Source organism: Chelonia mydas, chromosome 13, assembly GCF_015237465.2.
Source record: "Chelonia mydas isolate rCheMyd1 chromosome 13, rCheMyd1.pri.v2, whole genome shotgun sequence".
NCBI lineage: Eukaryota > Metazoa > Chordata > Testudines > Cheloniidae > Chelonia > Chelonia mydas.
The window spans coordinates 35253483-35274825 of NC_051253.2; the positions used below are offsets into that span (position 1 = coordinate 35253483).

General features: G+C 65.2%; 2 protein-coding genes across 9 annotated transcripts; both read right to left on the bottom strand.

The window, feature by feature from the left end:
- Positions 1-121: 121 nt before the first annotated feature.
- IPO4 (importin 4) lies at positions 122-14491 on the bottom strand. 4 transcript variants are annotated; one of them, XM_037915877.2, is made up of 31 exons: positions 14328-14491; positions 14057-14143; positions 13837-13916; positions 13698-13739; positions 13260-13389; positions 12816-12995; positions 12348-12413; positions 12126-12227; positions 11626-11709; positions 9871-10023; positions 9663-9716; positions 9193-9302; positions 8834-8942; positions 8293-8422; positions 7842-7955; positions 7253-7369; positions 6803-6926; positions 6610-6721; positions 5840-5955; positions 5565-5642; positions 5403-5460; positions 5055-5160; positions 4464-4657; positions 4161-4214; positions 3741-3866; positions 3141-3349; positions 2782-2914; positions 2504-2608; positions 2095-2164; positions 1826-1957; positions 1610-1751 (listed from the first exon to the last, which is right to left on the bottom strand). In XM_037915877.2, exons 1-30 carry the CDS (start codon positions 14394-14396, stop codon positions 1827-1829), a joined length of 3243 nt encoding a protein of 1080 aa, XP_037771805.1. In that variant the 5' UTR covers positions 14397-14491; the 3' UTR covers positions 1610-1751; position 1826. The 4 variants fall into 4 exon arrangements, with proteins under 4 accessions (XP_043382759.1, XP_043382761.1, XP_043382760.1 ...); XM_043526824.1 differs by lacking the exon at positions 1826-1957 and having other exon boundaries at positions 122-1751; XM_043526826.1 differs by lacking the exons at positions 2782-2914; positions 3141-3349; positions 5055-5160 and having other exon boundaries at positions 122-1751.
- A 689-nt stretch (positions 14492-15180) lies between these two features.
- TM9SF1 (transmembrane 9 superfamily member 1) lies at positions 15181-20534 on the bottom strand. Of its 5 annotated transcripts, none has more exons than XM_007065392.4 (5): positions 20349-20534; positions 19072-19420; positions 17947-18757; positions 17371-17644; positions 15181-16992 (listed from the first exon to the last, which is right to left on the bottom strand). In XM_007065392.4, the coding sequence occupies exons 2-5, from the start codon at positions 19384-19386 to the stop codon at positions 16599-16601; spliced, it is 1794 nt and encodes a 597-aa protein (XP_007065454.3). In that variant the 5' UTR covers positions 19387-19420; positions 20349-20534; the 3' UTR covers positions 15181-16598. The 5 variants fall into 5 exon arrangements, with proteins under 5 accessions (XP_007065454.3, XP_037771807.1, XP_037771809.1 ...); XM_037915879.2 differs by having other exon boundaries at positions 20135-20394; XM_037915881.2 differs by having other exon boundaries at positions 20121-20366.
- Positions 20535-21343: the final 809 nt, after the last annotated feature.

Consider the following 21343-nt stretch of genomic DNA (forward strand, 5'->3'; position numbering starts at 1 on the left):
ACCATCTCCATGTCCCCCTTACCCCTAGTAATGGGATGGGTCTTTCCCCCAACCCCCTCCTTTCCCCCAACTTTGAGGTTCATGTCCCGTCCCCACCCCCATCCCAAAGAGGCCCACGGCCTCAGGCAAACATTATTTTATTCCAAAGATATAGATTTTCTCTCATCAAAAACAACAACACAACTGTCAAAGAGGTGTTAAATACAGGAATGGTGGGGTATTGCTCAGACCTAGAACCACCCCAAAACACCACCAGCACTAAGAGCGTTGGCTGATCTGGCAGGGGTAGAATGTCAGCTGAGTGAACAACCAGACAAATACACCCGGCGGCGGGTGAAAAGTAAAATCACAGGTGAACTGATTAAGAAACAGGATGGAAACCGCTTCTCGCAAGGTGAAAACACAGGCAGAGCAGACTGCCACTGACACAAAACCACCCTCGGAGCGCTAGGTGAAGATACAGCCTGTATCGAACCACTCACCCTGTGATTCAATTCTCCCCATGCCATTGGAAGACACAGTCCAACACATTAATGCCAAGACTGAAACCCTGCTGTAGATAGCGGGTGAAGAAATACAGGTGGCCTAGAGGACAATGCAACTGAGGCTCGTCCCTGCAGTGTGTGTGTGTGTGGGGGGGGGGGGGGGGGGGGATGACACAGGAACACTGGTTCACACTTGGAAATCAACTCTTCCATAGGATAAGTAACAGCTACGGGTGAAACGGGTAACAGGAAGACAGACTTCCATGTGAGACGCTGGTTGGTGAAAAGCTACAGGCAAACTGAGCAAAGAAATCCCCTCTCGTTTTGGCGGGGGGTAAGGGGGGTGTCCAACAAGTGAACCGGGGTAACTACAGGATTCAGACTCCCTGCAGCCATGGTGGGTGAAAGAACAGGCAAAGTGGTTGAACAGCCAGACAAAATCCTCCCGCTTGGCAACAGTGAAGCAGCTGAACATGGTCATCCTATGAGTGTGCTGCGTGGAAAACCTACAGGTGAACCGGTTAGCGATGCAACTCCCATCAGCAGAGGAAGAATAAATACAGGCAAGCAACGGGATCCAAAAACAACAGGCCAACTGGATAACAATGAGACTAATACTCCCCTTTAGGGCAACAACAATTACAGGTGAGACACCTCTCAAATCCATGGTGAAATACACGGGAGGATCCAGTTCAACACCATAACGATGGTGCTAACCACCGACAGAGCCAGATCACAACATGACTTGGTTTCGTCCCACACCAGTGCTGCACAGAGGTGGAAGAAGGATCAAACACCGTAACCGAAGTCCTCCTCCCGCTGGTGACAGGTACAGGCAGAATCCATTCATACCATGTCTCTAATATGCTCTTACATTGGTGGAGGAAATCAAACGAGAGGCAGCCCTGGGGAATGACGGGAGCTACCCGCTCCATGGGGGCAGTGGGTGAAAGTTACAGGCAACTGGTGACCAAACAGTACTCGGATCCCCCCTTCGCAGTGGTGGCAAGTGAGAAGACAGGCGAAGCAGACTCAAGACCACAGACTGAGACCTCCCCACGACAGTGCTGGATACAGGCAGACACAGTTCAGTCATATGCCCCGAAGGGCCCCCCCAGTGATGAGAACAATCTGGGGGGTCTAGAGTTGACCATTTGGGGGGAAGAACAGGTGGAGTTGGGTCCGGTTGGCCAATGGTGGGAGAACAGGCAGAGGGAGCTTGACTGTCCTCGCCAAGAGTCACTTGATCAAGGAGGGGCCGTGTCCCTGGAGGGGAAAGAAGGTGTGGTGAGCGTCGTTCTCGTCAGGACCCCCCCACCTCCTCGTCCCGCCCCACTCACCTCACGCTGAGCTGAGGGCCCCGCGGATCTGGGCGCCGGTGTCGGGGGGCAAGGCCAGCAGGGCCGCCTGGAACTCCGTGGGGCAGCGGTTGGAGAGATGCCGCAGCAAGGACAGAAGGGAGACCTGGGCGTCTGGGGGGAGCTGGGGGGTTAGATGGGAGAGAGAACCCCCAGACCCGCAGGATCCCCCTCCCCAAGGCAGGGACACCCCTTCTTGCCCAATGGCAGGATCCCCAGCCCCCTCCCTTCGGGACACTCCCCAAACTTACCTGCCGGGAGATGGTCGGTCCCCAGGACGGTGCTGCTGGCCCGCACCACCTCCCCCACCTGCTGCAGCACCTGGGGTGGGGGGGGAGGGAACACAGCAGTGAAACCCTGATATCCCCCCCGATACCCTCATCTTGTCACCCGCCAGAGAACCCCCCCATCCCCAATACCACCCCCATAGTCACCCCCCACCTGAAGGGGAGACACCCCTCTGCATGGTGTTCTGATCCCCATTGCGGTTCACACCCCCCAATCCCCCTTAGTCAAGGGGATTTAACCCTCCCAAATCCTCAGATAAGACACCCAAAAGACCCCCCCCCCCGTTCCTGGAACAGGGGCCCCCCACAGCCCCCATCACCCACTGGAACAGGACCCCCCCAGCCTGCCTCCAGGTCCCCCATGGGGTGGTACCTGCTGGGGGGCGTTCTCGTACAGGAAAGTGATGCAGCGGAAAACGGTTTTATTTTCCTCGAAATCCTCCGTGAGGGGCAGGGAGCGGAGCAGGGCGGGGAACACCTGGGGGGAGACCCCGTTAGAGATCCCCAGCTAGCTGCCGAGCCGGCTGGGGCCAGCGCCCCCTAGAGGAGCAAGGCCCTGCCCTCCCCAAGCCAGCCGGCGCCACCTAGAGAGGCAAGGCCCAGCGCCCCATTCCCCGCCTCCCGGGGAAGGCCCCCATTGCGCCCCCTCACCTGGCTGAGGGGCAGGGCCTGGGGCTGGCTCAGGACCATGCGGGCGACGGCCCCACAGACGTTGTCCCGCACGCGGGCGCTCGACTCCTGGGTGCTGCCCCCCGCCAGCAGGGCCAGGATCTTGGGGTAGTGTCTGGGGGGGGCGGGTGTTAAGGAAAAGGGGGACAGCAAGGGGGAGATGGGGCCCTTCCTCCAATCCACCCCACAGCCTCTCACCCCCATGTACCCCTGGACCCCAAACAGAGACCCCCAGGTCAGACACCCCCTCCAGACAATCCCCCCTAACTCATCCACCTAGCTGACCCCTAGTAACCCCCATAACCCCCACACCCAGCAGCCCCCGCCATGGGTCAGGATACGGGAGCAGGGCCTCCCCGCCGTGCTCGGCCAGCACTCCCAGTGCGAAGATGCCATTGCTCCGCACCTCGGGGTCGGGGTCCCGGGCAGCCCCCAGGAAGGGGGGCAGGAGCCGGGGCACGAAGGGGGCCGTGGCCCGGCCCAGCCCCCCCAGTGTCTCCGCCAGCGTCCCCACAGCGAAGGAGCGCTCTGCCACCGAGCAGCTGGGCTTCTGGGGAAGAGCAAGGGGGCCCGGATGCCTGGGTTCAGCAGGGGGTGAGTGGGGGGGCCCGCAGCCACCCAGGTTCAGTGGGGTGGCGGGATCCTGCCCAGATGCCTGGGTCCCCGTGGGAAGGGAGGGGAGAAGGGGGAACCGGCCCGGACACCTGGGTCCCTGTGGGAGGGGAGGGGAGGGGAGAAGGGAGAACCGGCCCGGACGCCTGGGTCCCCCGGGGGTGGTGGGGCAATGAGAGAAGGGAGAACCGGCCCGGACGCCTGGGTCCCCGTGAGAAGGGAGGGGAGAAGGGAGAACCGGCCTGGATGCCTGGGGGTGGTGGGGCAATGGGAGAAGGGGGAACCGGCCCGGACGCCTGGGTCCCCGGGGGGACACACGACACACTCACCATTTTGTTGAGCAGCAGGGGCAGGAAGCCGGCGAAATACGGTGCGAAGGCATCGCCCCCTGCGGCCGCGGCCAGAGCGGGGATCCCCTCCCCCGCGTACTCCAGCAGCATGGCATCGTACTCCGCCTGAGGGGAGGGGGGGTGAGCCCCGCTGCACCCCACGGCCCCCCAAACCCCTCCGCACTGCACCTCCCATGGCCCCAGAATCCCCCCCAACCCCTCTGACCCCACCTCCAAATCCCCTGCCCCCCGAATCCCCAGTCACCCGCCAGCCCCGCCCTGCACCCCCCAACCCCTCTGACCCCATCTCCAAATCCCCCACCCTGCAGCCCCCCCACAACCCCCATTTCTTCCTCCCCTCCCCCCGATCTCCAGCCCCTCTGCTCCATGCAGCCCCCACAGAGGTCCCCCCCCCGTCACCTGCTCTTCATCCTCCTCATCTTCCTCGTCCAAGCCATCGTCCTGGCAGGCTGTCTGGGGGGGGGGGGGGGAGGGAGCTCAGTGCTGGGACCCACAAACCCCCCCATGTCCCCCCTTCCTGTGTCACATCCCCCGCAAGCCAGCTGGTCCTCCCCCAGATCCCCCGTGTCCCGCCGCCGCCCCGAGCCAGCCAGTCCCTCCTCCCCCGCCCCTCCACAAGCCCCCCCGAGACCCATATGTTCTGCCCCCCCGGCTGGTCCCCCCACCAAGAGGGGAAAGGCCCCGTGTCCCCCCAGCGGGTACCTTCCTCTCCAGCACGGCGCGAAGGGCCCCGCAGAGCTCGGCCAGGTGCCCTGGGCTCCGCAGCGCCTCCTGCTGGCAGGCGGTGAGCACCGCGCCCAGCGCCTCCAGCACCGCCATGGCCACCAGCCGCTCCCGCTCCCGGTGCACGCCCCGCGCCATGGCCGGCAGCGCCAGGCCCAGCAGCCGCTGCAACCCTGGGGGGGGCGGGGGGGGGGGTAGAGGGGTCAGTGCGGGTCTGCGAGCTTCCCGCACAGTGTCGTCCCCCCCAACCCCATGAGCTCCCCCCCCCCCGCCCCACAAGCATCCCTCCCTGGCCCTGGGGCTGCGAGATTCCTGCACAGTGCCCCTCTCCCCCGCTCTGTGAACTCCACCCTGGCCCCGGGGCTGCGAGCTTCCCCCAGTGGTGACCCCCCTTCCTTGGTCCCCATGAACCCTCCCCCGACCCTGGGGCTGCGAGTTGCCCCCGGTGGTGCACCCATGTTCCCCCCAGCCCAGCAACACCCCCAAAACCCAGGCTGTGACTTCCCCCCACCCCCCCGATCTCCCCCCCCGCCTCCCCGCAGCCTGGTGGGGGTCCCTCCCCCAACTCACCGGCAGCATGGGGCTCAGAGGGGTCCTGCTCGCAGACCCGACGCAGAGCAATGCAGAACTGGCTCAGGGCTTCGTAGGCGGCTTTCCGGACCCCCAGATGAGGGAACTGCGGGGGAAGGGGGCGATTTGGGGGGTCACAGCTCCCTGCACCCCCCCACATTACCCCGTTGGCTCCCCACAGAGCATCGCCCCGGATCAGCAAGGAAAGGGTTAACCCTGAGGGCCCCCCCCAGCCTGCGCCTCCCACCCCCATCCCCTATTGCTAACCTCCTGCCGCCCCCCAAATCCTCCCCTCCCCCAACCTTGCCCAATACCCAGAACTGCCCCCCGCATCCGCCTCCCCACTACCTCCAGCAGCTGGAAGACCTCCGGGACGCAGCTCTCCAGGTGGGGCAGGAAGGCGACGCTGGGACAGACGGACGGACAGGTTAGGGCCCCCGGAGATACAGCCCCCAGACAGACAGACGTGCCAGACCCCCTCCCGCTGCCCCAAGAGCCCCCCCCCCATACCTGGCGTTCGCTGCGATCTCCCCCAGGGCGGAGCAAGCGTCCTCCTTCTCGTCCACGTAGGCGCTTTCCACGCTCAGTCTGGGGGCGGGGGGGAGGCACGGTCAGATGGGGGGCCTCCCCCCAAGTGCCCCTCCCCCACCCGCTACAGCCCCCTTCTCCTCCCACCCGCCCCCCTTCTCCAGCCCCACCAGACTCTGCCTCCACCCAGGACTCTTTTCCCCCTGCCCGGGGCTCCCCCACCTCAAAGCCGCCCCAGGCTCTGCCCCCCACCATACCCGAACAGCTCTTCCTCCTCCTCCTCGTCGTCCTCCCCGTCCAGATCTTCCTCCCCCTCCACCTCGGCCTCCTCGTCCTCAAACAGCAGGAAGGAGCTGGTGTCCCCGGCGGGGGGCTGGGGGGGATGGGGGTACGTCATGGTGCGATTGGGGGCATTTCCCCTTCCCCCAACACCGCCTGGTACCCCCCAGCCTGAGTCCCTTCCCCCAGGCCCCGGCTTGTGGGAGCACTGCTTTCAGGAAGCTCACAGCCTCAAGGTCCCCTCCCCCACCTAGGTCCCGAGGCACAGTGGCCGGGTGGGCACTGTTTGGGCGGGGGAGTGGGATGCTCCAGGCACCAAGGCACGCCTGTGGTGGGAGGGGGACACACATGATGCTTCCGGCCCCGAAGGCATGGCTGGGGGGGAACGGGATGCTCCCAGCCCCGAGGCACAGCCGGGGGGCACTGTTTTGGGGGGAGACGGGGATGCTCCCGGCCCCGAGGCACGGCCTGGGGGAGGACACAGGACACTCCCGGCACTGAGGCATGGGCGGGGGGGGGGGGGGGGGGGGGGCACTGTTGCGGAACATGCTCCCGGCCCTGAGGCGTAGCCAGGGGGCACTGTTGGGGGGGGGAAATGCTCCCGGCCCCAAGGCATGGCGGCGGGGGGGGACTGTTGGGGGGGGGGGGACACGCTTCCGGCCCCGAGGCACGGCCAGGGGGCACTGTTGGGGGGCGGGGGGGGGGCGGGGTGAGAGGAATGTCCCGGCCCCAGAGGCAGGGAACTCACCACGAGGCCCTCGGTGGATTTGAGGGAGTAGAGAAGCAGGGTGGTGATCCGGGGCAGGTGGGGGGCCAGGTCGTCCCCCATGGCACAGGAGAGCGCGGCGAAGAGACTGTACCTGGGAGGGAGACGGGGGTCAGGGACTGCGGGTCGGGGGAGGTGGGGGCACCACCCGTGGAGGGCTGGGGGGGTCACTCACGTGCAACGCCGTAGGTCGGGGTCGTCCTGCCCCTCGGCCAGGCCCAGCCCCAGCTGGCAGCTCTCCTCTGCCAGGGGTCCCACAGCCTCGCGCCCCAGCGCCCGCACCAGCACCCCCAGCGTCTCTGCGGGGGAGGGGAGTGTCAGACGCCGCGGCCGGGGGGGGGGCAGTCACCCATGGCCTGGCACTGCAGGGGGCGCTGCGCTGGGGGGGGTGGGGGGGGTGGGGTTAGGGGTCACTCACCCACAGCCTGGCACTGCAGGGGGCGCTGCGCTGGGGGTGGGGTGTGGGGAGAGTTAGGGACTGGTGGGGGGGGTGGGGTTAGGGGTCACTCACCCACAGCCTGGCACTGCAGGGGGCGCTGCGCTGGGGGTGGGGTGTGGGGAGAGTTAGGGACTGGTGGGGTGGCTTGGGAGGTTGGGTTAGGGGGCAGGGTTAGGGGTCACTCACCCACGGCCTGGCACTGCAGGGGGCGTTGCTCCTGGGGGGCGGCGGGGGGCAAGAACAGGCGAAGCTGCTCCAGGACATGGGGCAGATACGGCCCCATGGCGCGCTGGGCGGCTGAGGCTGTGAAGGATGGACGGACAGACACGGGGTCAGATGGAAACACGGACCTGCCCTCGGGGGAGACACCGAGCGCAGGGGGGCTGGGGATGGAGCTGGGGGTGAGGGCTCAAGGGGGGGCCAGGGCCCAAGGGGGGGCCTGGAAGTCACTCACCAGTGGCCCCTGGGATAGTGGGGGGGGGGGGGGGGGAGGCCTGGAAGCAGTACTGAAGTGCGGGGGGGGGTTATCACTCACCCATGGCGCCAGGGGGCCGTGGGGGGGAGCCGAGGGGAGCAGTTGGGGGTGGGGGGGGGATCAGTCATCCGTGGCCTCAGGAGCCGTGGTGTGGAGCCAAGGGGGACGGTTCTGGGGAGTCACTCACCCATGGTGCCAGGGGGATGTGGGGGGCGGTTCGGGAGGAGGGGTCACTCACCCACGGCCCCAGGGGGCTGTGGGGGGGGGAGCCGAGGGGGACGGTGCGGGGGGTTCACTCACCGATGGCCCCCAGCGCGCTGATGGCCAGCTCCTTGGGGCGGGGCCCCCCCGGGGAGCGCAGGGTCCCCAGCGTCTGCTCCATCAGCACCGGCAGGAATGGCTCGATCCCGGCCCCTGCGCGAGGGGAGGTTATAGCCCTGCCCGGATGCCTGGGTTCGGGGGGGAGGCACCCGGACGCCTGGGTCGGGTGGGGGGCGGGCTTGGCTCGTCACCAGGGCCGGTGGGGTCCGGATACCGGGGTCCCCCAGCAAGTGGGACGCTGGCTCCTCAGCCGGGGGTCAGGGGCACTGGGGTGTCCCGGGCGCCTGGGTTCTCCAGCAGGCAGGTAGGGGAATGGGGTGGTGCACCCGGACTCCTGGGTTCCCCAGCTGAAGACAGAAGGGTGTCCCGGACGCCAGGTCCCCCAGCCAGGACGGGGAAGGGGCGCTGTCCCGGACGCCAGGGTTCTCACCGAGGCTCTCCACGAAGTTCTCCAGGGCGTAGTAGGCCTTGGCCAGATGGCCCCCCCGCACCGGCTCCACCCCCCGCAGGTAGGACAGCAGCAGCGGCAGCACCTCCCCCGCATAGGCCGCGATGTCGGGCTGGGGGGGGGCGGTCGGTGAGAGTCAGCCAGAGCCCCCCCATCACACCGTGTCCGCCCCTCCTTACCCCACCCCCTTCCACCCATCCATCCCCTCCCATCGCCCCATGACTCCCCAGTCGTGCCTCTTTACCCCGCCCCCCCCTTGATTTCCCTGTAACCCCCTGCAGTGCCCCCTCCTCACCCCAGCCCCCCAATCACCCCAGCCCTAGCCTCCCAATCTCCCCAATAACCCTGTGACCCCAGGGTACCCCTCCTCACCCCAGCCCCCCCAATCACCCCAGCCCTAGCCTCCCAATCTCCCCAATAACCCTGTGACCCCAGGGTACCCCTCCTTGCCCCAGCCCCCCCATCGCCCCTTGACCCCTCACTCCGCACAGGCCCCCCCGCTCCCACCCCCAGCCCCCCCGACCTGCAGGTTCTCCGAGAACTGCCCCAGGGCGAAGAGGGCTGCACTCCGCACCACTAGGCTCTCGTCTGCCAGCGCCCGGCAAATCACCCCCAGGAGGGACTGTAGGTGCCTGGAGGGGCAGAAGGGGTCAGTCAGGGGGCCCCCAAAACAAGTCTCCCTCCCCCGATTGCAATGGGCTTTGGCGAGCACGTCCTATGCCCCGTAGTGCCACCGGTGGTGATTCCCCTGGGGGACAGGACAACGCTGTGCACCCAGCCCCCTGCTGCTGCTGAGTCCAGGGGTCCGCAGAGCAGAAATGGGGCCCCCCAGCAGGATTCACCCCCCGCAGCGTGTGTCCATCCCCTACGACCCCCGCCTACCTGGTGCGGATGTGATCCCCGCAGCCCTCGGCCAGCACCGCCACCACCATGAGCCCGGCCTTGCGCTCGTAGGGCCGGGGGCTCTGCAGGGCCGGCTCCAGGTGCGGCATCTGGGGGTGGACAGAAGAGGTTGTTACCTGCCCCCCCCGCAACAAGCCACAGGCCCTGCCCCACTCCAATGGCCCCGCCCCCTGCCCCAGTCTCAGCCCTCCAGCCAGCCATAGGTCCCGTCCCAACCCCCATGGCTCTGCCCCCAGCTAGCGCCACCCCTGCCCCGCCCCGAGCCAGCCTGCCCCAGCCCCCATTCCAGCCCCACCCCCAGCTGGTCCCACTCCTGCCATGTCACTGGCCCACCCCACAACCAGCCACAGACTCCGCCCCCAGCCCATCAGCCCCACCCTCCCCTTGCCCTCTAGCCAGCCACAGGCTCCAGCCCCCCACCATGCCCTCCCCCCCGCCCCCCCACTCACAAGCTGGGGGAAGAGTTTTTCAGGGGGCAGGTGCAGGGCCAGCATGTCGATCACCTGGGGGGAGAAATGGAGGTGACGGGGGGGGGGTGACAGCTCTGGATTCCCCCCCCACACACACACACACCAGCCAGGGGTCCCCTCCCCCCCGAGCTCCTCAACCCACCCCCAGCGCGTTGTAAGGCCGGGGGGGGGCACTCGGGGGGCTCACCTGGGCAGCCATGTGTTTGGGGGTCTGGGCCTCATCCCCCTCGTCCTCACTCTCCCGGTCCTCGGCATCCAGCTGCCCCAGGGGAGGCTCCGCGCTCAGGATGGGGAACAGGGCGTCCAGCACGGGAGGCAGCAGCCGCTGCTTCAGCATAGCCTGGGGGGGCAGAACCTGAGCCCTGAGCCCCACCCCCCGGCCTGCCCACAAGCCCTGCCCCAGCCCCCTGAACCACCGGCCTGCCCCACCGAACCCCGATCCCCCCGATGGCCCCCCCGATCCCTAATCCCCTGGCCTGCCCTCCACACCCTGAGCCCTGATCCCCCGCCTGCCCCGTCTCCCAACCCCCCAGATTTCCCCCCACCGTGCCCCCCAAGCCCTGAACCCCAATCCCTTGCTGCCCCCAAGCCCTGAACCCCACCCCAACCCCCCAATCCACTTGCTTCCTACATCCTGAGCTCTGATCACCTGGCTGTCCCCTGATACCTGACCCCAGCTCCCCAATCCCGATCTACCCCCCACACCCTGAGCCCTACCCCAGCCCCCCAAGCCCCTGGCCATGTGATAAATGAAAGGGGGGGCGGGGGTAGCTCCCTTTTATGGACCCCCAGCCAGGCAGTTAGCTACAAACCCCGTTAGTAGCTGTTCTCTTCTTGCTTTACCTGTAAAGGGTTAACAAGCCCACAGGTAAAGGGGAGCGAGTGGGCACCTGACCAAAGAGCCAACTGGGGAGGGCGGGGGGGCGAGAATTTTTTAAAATTGGGAAAAATGTCCCCCTTTGCCTGTCTGTTCTCCGGAGAGGTGACACAGGACCGCAGGGCTGTAAGAAGCTGTAAACCAGGCCCGAAAAGCCAGCAGCTCAGACCTGGAACCAACGCACCCGAACCCCTCCGGGCTAACCCGGGTGCTTTTGATTTGCTGGGAACCGTTAAGCTGGACCCCAACAAAACCAGTCTTGACGCTTGGGGATTGTCTTGGCTCTTTTTCAGTCGAGCAAGAGCAGAAGTTGCTGACGTATTTTCTCCCGTTTTGTTTTTGATACAATGTCCGGGATCGGATTTCTGTCCCCTACGCTGCTTAATTAGCAAATGGCAACAGCTGATTGCCGGTGTTTTTCTTTCTCAGCTCTTCCCTAGAGTCGGGGGGAAAGAGCTTGAGTGTGCCCCACAGAGAGGAATTCCCAAGTGCGCCCTCCTGGGTTCTTGGGGGGGGCGGGGGCGGCGTTTTGCACTGGGGTGGTGGCTGCATCTACCCATCCAAGCTCAGAGAGAAGCTGGGACCTTGGGAATTTAATACCAGCCTGGAGTGGCCAGGATTAAATTTTTAAAATCCTTGGGGGCCCCCACCTTCCGCACTCAAAGTGCCAGAGTGGGGAACCAGCCTAGACGCCCCCAAATCCCAACCCCCCTGGCTAGCCCACTGAACTCCAAGCCCCAAGCCTGCACCCCCGAACCCTGATCCCGCAGTCTGCGCCCCACACCCCAACCACCCAAACCCCAATCTGCCAGCCCGCCCTCAAACCTCCATCCTTCAGTCTGCCCCACAAACCCCGGCCCACCCCCAATCTCAATCTGCCAACCACCTACCCCCCCACAGCTCCATCCCTTGCTCCACCCCAAACCCTGCACTTTCCCATCTGCCCCCTGAAGCCCAATCCCTGCCCTCCCCACCCCTATCCCTCCATGCCAGCCTCGTTCCTCCCAGCCAGCCAGCGCTCCCTGAACCCCAATCCTCATCCCCCTGAGCCCCCCGGCCCCCAACCTTGCCCCGCAGTTTGATGAGGAAGCTGAGGGTGGAAAGTGCCTTCACCCGCAGCGCATCCCCCAGCGCTCGGTTCGACGCCACCTGGGGAGAGAAGCAACCGTCAGCACTGCCCGGACACCTGGGTTCCCCACTGGGGGAATGGGGCTCATGGAATTGCCCGGACGCCTGGGTTCCCCAGAAGGGATCTCTGTAACCCTGTGAAGGGCGTGTGTGTGTGTTCAGAGAGTTGCCCGGACACCTGGGTTCCCCCGCAGAGGGGAAGGGGCTTGTGGCTTTCCCACTGGGGGAATAGGGCTCATGGAGTTGCCTGGATGCCTGGGTTCCCCCGCCGAGTAGAGGGGGCTCACGGCTGTTCGGACGCCTGGGTTCCCCAGCAGGGATCTCTGTAACCCCGGGAAGTTGCAAGAGGGAATGTCGGGGATCAGGGAGTTACCCACATGCCTGGGTCCCCCCGTGGAGGGGAAGGGGCTTGTGGCCACCTGGGTCCCCCGGCTCACCTCCAGGCAGAAGCCGACAACATCGGAGAGGTGCTGGACGATGACGGAGACCTCGCTCTCCATCAGCTCATCAAAGACTTCCATGGCCTCGCTGGCATGCACCTGAGGGGGCCGGACACGCACTGGTCAGGGAGCCTCGACACATTTTGACACCTCAGACAACCCCCCCAGCCCCTCCCCCACGCCAGTGCCCCCCAATGACCCCTCATTCCCCCCTCTCACCTCGTTAATGGAAATCAGCTGCCTGACGGCTGAGATAATCTTCGGGACCAGGGAGCGCATGAGATTCTGGGGGGCAGAGACAGAGACAAGATGAGGGGGGACCCCCGAGATACTGGGGGCAGGAGAAGGGAATGGCTGGGGGAGCCGGGGGATGGGGACTCGGGATCAGTGAGTTCTAGGGAACACGGTACGGTGGGGGACAGATAGGAGGCCCAGGGGGTTCCGGTGCATAGGGGGCTCGGTGGGGGACTTGTGAGGGGCTCAGGGGGGTCGGTGAGTTCTGGGGTATGTGGAGTCAGTGAGGGGCTCGGGGCGCATGGGGAAGGCAGGGGTGGGCGGGGGCTCAGGGAAGATGTGAGGAAGGCAGAGGTAGGTGGGGGGCTCAGGACATACTGGGGTGCATGGGGAAGATGGAGTGCTCAGGGGGACGGGTGGGGCCAGGCTGGGGCTCAGGGGGACGGGGCTCACCAGGTGGTCGGCGCCCAGCCCAGCGGCCATGGCTGCCAGCCCCCGCAGGCAGTAGTAGAGCGCCCCCGGCTGGCCGCGCTGGCCCAGGGCACTGTGGAAGAGACGCAGTAGGGCAGAGTAGTGGGGGGCGAAGGCCTCGGGGTCCGACTCCAGCGCCGAGCTCAGCACCAGCAGCGAGATCTGCGGGAGGAGGGACGGGACTCCGTGGATCACAGCCCCCCACCCCCTCTGACCCCCCAAATCACAGCCCCCCCACCTATCCCCATCCCCCTTCCCCCCCAATCACAGTCCCCAGCCCAACCCCCACCAACCAGTCCCCTGACGCCCCCCCTCCACCCTCAATCCCCAACTGGTCTCCCACAGATCAGAGCCCCACGACCAACCGGGTTTGAGAGACAGCCTGCCCCTGCCCCCCCCAACCAGACCCCCCGGAGCCCCCCCTACCTGGCGGAGGTGTGGGTCAGGGCCGCGCACCCCCTGCTGGATGAGCTGCAGTAGCTGGGGCCAGCGCTCCAGCCCCTGGTGCCGCAGGAGCAGCGCAGCCAGCTGGGCCAGGGCCACCGAGACCTGGTGCCTGGGGGGAAAGACATAGTGGGGGGCACATCGGGTGGGTGTGGGGGATAGAAGGGGGACCCGGGAGGGGGTTGGGGGGGACCCACACCGTTTGGAATTGCAAGGGGAGCAGGGGGGCTCTGGGGATGGGGTAGTGGGAGGTAGGGGGCTGCAGGAGTGGGGGGGATGGGGACGGGGGTCCAGGGGCTGCAGGGACCGGGGCAGGAGACGCCTCCCCAAATCTTCCATTTCCTGCTGTAGGGGAAGGGGGCTGCGGAGGGGGTTATGGGGCAGCGGGGGGGAGGGAGAATGTCCCCCCCCAACACTCACTCTGCTTCCTGCTGCAGGGCTCCCAGCACCAAGCTCTTCAGCCTGAGAGAGAGAGACAGAGAGAAGGGGGGGTCAGGCAGGGTGAACCCCAGCCCCCCAGACGACAGGGAGGGGGGACCCCTCACACCCCAGCACCCACCTGTCCTGCTCCTCAGGGTTCAGCTTCCGCCAGTGCTTGGTGAGACGCCGGCGCAGGAGCACAGCTGCCAGCTGCCGGATCTGGGGGGGCAGAGAATGGGGGGCTCAGCCAGGGGATGGGACCCCTGGGGGGGGGGAGATCCACGGGGGACCCCCTGGGGGGACAGACAGGGAGACGGGAGATCCATGGGGGACCCCCTGGGGGGAAGGGGGTCACTCACCTGGGGGTCCGGGGCCCCTGCCAGCAGCTGGCAGAGCTGGGGCAGCACCTCGGGGTGTCTGAAGGCCTCACGCAGCTGGGCCGTGGCCTGCAGGGGGGAGCAGAGATTGTCACAGAGGGGTCCAGATCCCCTGCCCCCCACCCCAGAGCCCCCCAGCCCTCCCTTCCCAAGTACCCCCCTCCCCACAGTGAGGCCAGCTCCCCCCAGCGCTTCCTTCCCCACCCCGTCCGAGCCCCTCAGCCCCAGGCTCCTGGGTTCTCCCCCCACCTACCTGCTGGATCAAGGCGTTGTCCGGCTGCAGCAGGTCGGACAGGACCCGGCCCAGCCCGCCGGGCTCCATGGGGGGAGAGGGGTCCTGCAAAGGGGGCTCAGGCCGGGGAGGGGGGCAGCGGGGGAGAGGGGTCCTGCAATGGGGGGTCTCAGGCCGGGGGGGGCAGCGGGGGGGGCAGCGGGGGGGCCCTGCAATGGGCGGGCTCAGGCCAGGGGGAGGGGGCCCTGCAATGGGGTGGCTCAGGCCGGGGGGAGGGGGTTCTGTAATGGGGGGGCTCAGGCCGGGGGGGGCAGCGGGGGGCCCTGCAATGGGGGGGCTCAGGCCGGGGGGAGGGGGCCCTGCAATGGGGTGGCTCAGGCCGGGGGGAGGGGGTTCTGTAATGGGGGGGCTCAGGCCGGGGGGGGCAGCGGGGGGGCCCTGCAATGGGGGGGCTCAGGCCGGGGGGAGGGGGCCCTGCAATGGGGGACTCAGGCTGGGGGGGAGGGGGTCCTGCAATGGGGGGCTCAGGCCCGGGGGGGCCGCAGCAGGGAGCAGGGCCCTGCAATAGAGGGGGGGACCTCAGGTCGGGTGGGAGGGGCCTGGGCTCAGCAGCCAGCGAGTCCCGCACAGCAGCACGTGGGGAGGAGCAGACGAGTCCCAGCTTCCGGGAGATAGAGCGGCCCCAGGCCCCGCCCCTCGTGCCCCGCCCCTCCGTGGCCCAGGAGGACTCGTGCAACCAGCGGAAAGGCCGGGGGTTAACCCCTTCCGCGCCGCACAGCTGAGAGCCGGACATCTGAGTTCTCTCCCTGGCTCTGAGAGAGGAGTGGGGTCGGAGAGCCAGGACTCCTGGGTTCTATAGACACCCCCACACTAATTTTTATTAATAAACTTTATTCTGAGATCCGTAAAAAGAAATCATCAGAACCAACCAAATCAAATACAAATAAAATAATCAACTGCCCCAGCCCCCCGGCGCACCCTGCTACCCCCCCATATATAGCAATAGCACTACAGGTGTCTGCACGCAGCCAGCAATGGAGGTGGGGGTTGTGGGGTGTAGCCCCCTCCCGACTGAGGTCTCTGGGATACTCTGCCAGCCCTACATGGGATCTGCTCTCCACTAGATCCTGCCCCCCCGTGATCCGTGCCACCACAAGGGGATCTTACCAGGCAATCCTGCTTGCCATGGGGGATCTACTGCCAGCCCCACATGGGAGCCAGTTGATCTGGGGAAGCCCCCAGCGATCCAGCCAATTGCCCGTGAGGGATCTACTCCTCCCCATCAGGGATCTTATCATAGGATCTGCTCCCAGTCCCACAAGGAATCTGGCCTCCCTCTGCTCGCAACCTACCAGGGGATCCAGCTACCTGTGGGGGACCCAATCAGGTATGGGGGGCCCATCCCTAAGAGGGGACTCAGCTGGCTGCAGGGGATCCACTTCCACAATGGATCCACTCTCAACCCCATGGGGATCCAGCAGATCCACCAGCGATCCACAACCTGCCCTGTCCACATGCAGGGATCTCACATGGGGATCCACTCCCAGCCCCAAACAGGATCTACCTGTGCCTTCCCCTTTGGGAGGGATCCACTTTCAAGCTTTAGCCCCCAAGGGAATCTCATGGGGATCCAGGGAACTGGACACCTGCCCTCTCCCCCCAAGTCAGTCCATTCCCATCACCTGATTGGCCAGTCATCCTGACCAATAGGAGTGGAGTAGCTGGTCCCCCATCACAAGCGAACTGGCCAACAGTCCCAGCCAATGGGAGTGAACTGGTCAGTCGGCTGGTCATCCTACCCAATTAAAGGCAATGATGGATGTGGGACAATCTTTAATGGTGCCCTGTGACTGGCCAGACATCTCAGCCAATAGGAGGGTAAGATCCTTAATGGTCCCAGCCAATGGAGGGGCGCTTTTTAGGGTCGCCATCTTTTGTCATGCCGGCCGATTGGCTGAACATCTTGGTCAATGGGAGGGGAGCTCTGTAGCAGTCCCATCCAACGGAAGGGGAGCTCTTTGGAGGATCCATAGCCACTGACTAGCCGGGCATTACAGCCAATGGGAGAAGAGATCCTTAGGGGATCCATACTTGCTGATTGGCTGGACATTACAGTCAATGAGAGAAGAGATCTTTAAGAGAGCCATCTCTAACCACCAGCTGGCCAAGCGTCATGGCCAATGGGAAAGGAACTCCATAGAAGCCCCAGACTATGAGAGAGATCTTTAAGGGAAGTAAATTTGACCGTCCCCACCAGTTGGCCAGCCACCACAGCCAACTGGAGAGGGTCCCTCAATCCATCTTGAGGTTGACGTAGATGTAGCGGATAAACTTGAGCGAGGCGAAGAAGGAGACGGTGCCCAACATGAGGAAGAAGACGTAGCCTGTGAGGAGGGAGTAGCCGAAGAACTCCACGGTCTGCACCGCGCCCGACATGTTGGAGCGGCGTGAGTAGTAGAAGACAGAGTAGAGGAAGATGAAGACGCCGGTGGAGCCGGCGCTGAGCACCGAGCGCCACCACCAGCGGTAGTCCTCGCCCGAGAGCTGGAAGTAGGTGAGGGCGATGGAGATGCAGGCGCCCACGCTCAGCAAGATGGCGAAGACGAAGAAGAGGATGCCGTAGAGGGTGTACTGCTCCCGGCCCCACACCGTGGCGAAGATGTAGTAGAGCTCCACAGAGATGGCACTGGAGGATAAGAGAGAGACAGGGTCAGCTGGGGGGCAGAGGTGGGATCCCACTGTTTGGGGGATGAAATAGGCCGTCCGGAGAGGCGAAGGGATGTGATTGGCTCATGCCAAGCAGGTGATGTCATCAAGTGCCCAGAAGACAGAAAGTGGGAAGGGCGAAACAGGAAGTGGCGTACTCGGGAGAAAGCGACATGACTGTCTAGGTAAGAGTAAGCGGGAAAACGAAGGTGCCAACCTGGGAAGTGGCAGGGAGGGGTGAGACAGGAAGCAGTGGCACCTCCTATGGAGAGCATGGCAGACAGGAAGTGGAGGGGGTGCTCACTGGAAGGGGAGGAAGTGAGGTGGCAGGCGCACAGAAAGCGGGAGTGGGGCTCACCTGAAGGGCAGGAAGCCCCCGATGGTCATGTGCACCAGCGTGGCCTTGTACCAGGGCTGTGGTGGGATCTCGCGGGCGATGTTCTTGGTGCGGCAGGGTGCGTCGAAGGGGCCAGCCCGGTTCTTGCCGAAGATGCCCCCGATAACGGTGAGGGGGAAGCCCACCAGCAGCCAGACCGTCAGCAGCAGCAGGATGGTGGTGGCCGGAAGGGCCTGTGTCGAGCCATTGGCCCAGTGCACCGAGTTCACCACGCTCCACGTCACGAAGAAGGGGGCTGGGAGGACAGGAGGCAGGTCAGGGGGACCAAAGAGACTCAGACCACCTCCCCAAGGGATCAGAGAGACTCCCCTGGGGACCAGAGAGACACTCTGCTTCCCACTGGAATCACAGAAGTGCAACCTACCACCCCTAGGAGGCCATAGAGACCCTACATTTTGCCCTCGGGGTGAGGGGCCAAAGGCACTAGGAAGAGACAGAGGGGATCACCCAGACCCAGCCAGTGCACCCAAATCGCCTCCCCTGGGCAAAAGGAACCCCGGGGAACCTGGGCAGAGATGGGGGACTCCAGGGCCTCACCGGAGAAGAGGCTGGTGGTCAGCACGATGTTCCAGACCCAACGCTCGCCCCCGACTTGCCGGTAGAAGTTGCTGGAGACGTAGCCGGAGATGCAGCAGGTCAGGGCGTAGAGCAGGATGGCGGCGGAGTTGATGGCGCCGTGCCGGTGGACGTTGAACATGCCTAGCAGGGCCATGGCAATGATGCCGGTGCCCAGCGCCAGGAACTGGCTGCCTACGCCCAGGACGGCGCAGAGGAGGCTGCGGCAGGGAGGGAAGCGGAAGACGTCGGTGTGGATGATCTTCCAGCCGTTGTCCCCCTGGTCGAAGTCGTCCCCGGAGGAGGAGGAGGAAGCTTCTTCATCCAGGTTGTACCGGGCCAGATCATTCTTTAGCACCCGCATGAGGATGACCACCACGAAGCCCACCAGAAGAAAGACCAGCACCATGGAGTTGATGATGGAGAGCCAGTGGATCTCCAGGGTGTGGGGGAAGAAGCCCCCATCATCTCCTCGGCCCCGCCGCTCCCCCCGCCGCTCCGAAGCCGTCTCAGACCAGCGGACACTGTAGGTGTGGGTCAGGGAGAGAGGCCCGGGCCCGCGGACGTCGTCCAGGCTGTGCGGCTTGACATCTCGCACGCTGACGTTAGCGTAGATGATACGGTCGCCGTTCCACTCCAGATGGAAGTCCAGGTGGGTCCACAGCCCGATCTTGTGGCTGTGGGGCAGAAAGCCACTCTCCTCCATGTACCCCACAAATCCTCGCAGCGGGATGTCGTCCACCACAAACTCAAAGTAGTACAGCTCCTCAATGGCCTGCCGGAGGCGCTCCACCTGCCAGGAAACAGACGGGGGTAGGACCCAGGAGTCCTGGCGCCCAGCCCCTCCTGGTCTATCCCACTAGAACCCACTCCCCTCTCAGAGCTAGGATAGAACCCAGGAGTCCTGGCTCCCAGTCCTCACCCACTAGCCCCTGCTCCCATCCAGAGCTGGGTACAGAACCCAGGAGTCCTGATTCCTGATCTGAGCTCCCATGCTCTGTTCCTGGGACAGAACCTAGGCAGTCCCAGCTCCTGCTGTAAACTCATTGGCCCATGCTCACGCTCCTCGACCCAGGGATGTAACCCAGGCATCCGGGCCCAGTCTACCTGATCCAGCGTGAGCGTCTTCACGCACAGGACCGTCTTCTCCACGCTTTCCCGGAAGCGGATCTGGTACATGGACTCGGCCATGCGGTCCCCATCCAGGACCTCCCCGAGGCTCAGGCTCTTGTGCTGGATCTTTTCCGGAGAGCACACGGGCAGCTGGTAGTAGTGGTAGGTCTCCTGGGGGTTGTGGTACGGCCCCACCTTGTTGACGTAGAGCACAACGGGGTCCCCAGGCTGGTAGCGGGTCTCGGAGGAGCCCGGGAGCGGCCAGGAAGCCAGCAGGAGGAGCAGCAGCCAGGGCTGGTGGGGCGCCATGGGGTGGGCGGTCAAGGGGGAGATGGGGCAGGGTCTGGAGAAGGAAGGCAGGAGACAAGGGACAAGAGGCAGTGAAGCCAGGTCCTCAGGACACCTGGGTTCTCTCCCACCTGGGGTAGTCAGCACCCAATGACAGAGCCCCCCAGCCGCCCCTGCGGTGCTCTAGCCATTGGATATCCCTGGATCACGCCAACCCGTGCTCCTGGGACCCCTGCCCCGCACGCACGCCCCGGTGCCAGGCTTGACATACTCACGACGCCCACAAGCCGGACCCGAAATTGGGGCGTACGTCCCTGGCAAACGAGCCTAGACGAAGGGCCGGGGATTTGCTCCTCTGACCCGCCTGGTGCCGGTGGTGACAGACTGGCAAGGCGCCCGCGGTGCCAGCTGGGGGCGGCCATTGGCCCGAACGCCCTCGTGGCGCCCACACTGGCGGGGCCAGAGCTCCTGAGAGCCCCGAGGGCCCCAGGCGGGACGAAGCGGGTTTTTCCCACTATTTTGTGTGCAGAGAGCACGTGCCTCAGTTTCCCTGGATCTCTGGAGCCTTCCGCACGGATGCCTGCCCCTCCCCCTCGTGCTACGTGCAGCACGTCGGGGAAACTGAGGCACGCACACTACACATGGAAAACAACCTGCCCCAGCACACGGGGACCAGCGTCCTCGCCCCCCCCCCCCCCACTGAATCACCCCCCTGACCCGCCGCCCGCCTGGGGTCCTCACGCCCCCCCACTGACCCGCCCCCGCTGACCGGAGGCTGCCCGGGCCGCGCCTGCTGCGTGGAAGGTCCCGTGGCCCCGCGCCCGGCAGCGGGGTGTCCCTAGCAGCCGGCGAGCAGCCAGGCAACTGCACCCAGCCGGGGGCCTCGCGGCTCTAGAACATGCTCCTGGCGCCTGATCCTTGGGTCCCCCCACCCCACTCCCTGCCGCTGGCCGCCACCCACGCCGGCTCCCCCAGGTCCCCACCAACGGGAAGCGCAGCTCCCACCGCCGGGGTCCCTCCCTGGGCGGAGCCAGGGACCAAAACGCGTCGAGGTCCTTCAGGCGATCGCCAAGGCAGCCCCAGCCACGTCCGTCCCCTACTTCCGCCCTCAGCACCCCCAACGGGCTTCGTGCCCTCAGCGTGACGCACTTCCAGCGCCTGAGGGGGCCCCGCCCCGCCGTCGGACAGTCTCTTAAAGGGCCAGGAAGCCGTTTCCCGGAGGGTCAATGTTAGGGTGTGCGGCGCAGCAAATGGGGAGGGGGCAGCTGGTCTCCCCCAAATAAGGGTCCTCTACAGACCCCATTATCCCAAGGCCTCCCACAAATTAAGAGCCCCAAATTCCACAATGGCTGCAATATAACCCCCCAATTTCTCAGGGACCCCCAAATTGAACCCCCCAAATTCAAATGGCCCTCCAAAGCACCCAGTTTCTCAGTGTCCCTCAAGTTGATCCCCATGGCCCACAAATTAAGAGACCCCAAACCCCCAGTGCCCCCAAATTAAGAACCCCAAATACCACAGTGACCCCGATATACGGACCCCCAATTTCTCAGTGCTTCCCCAAATTGAGACCCCCATTTATGAGCCTTCAGATGCCCCATTACCTCCTCAATTTAAGACCCCGCAAATTCCTTAGTGGCCCTCCACTGCCTCAGTGATTCCCCCAAAATGAGGGTCTTTTGTGGCCCCTCAAATAAGTCCCCCAATGCTCCACCTTTCCCCATGATCCCCAAACAAGCCCCATTGCCCCCTACAAAAAAGACCTCTGTAGTGTCCCCCAATATCCCAGTATCCCCCAAATGCTGAGGGCCCCCCCAATGCCACTGTGCCCGCTCCCAGTGTGGACCCCGCCCCCCCGGTAGCCCCGGTAACAGGCATCGGCCAATGGGGGCTGGTGGAACGCTGGGGCGACGTTGGCGGAACCGTGGAGTCGGGGGGCGATTCTGGTCACCGGGTTGGGGGACGGAGCAAAGCAGGT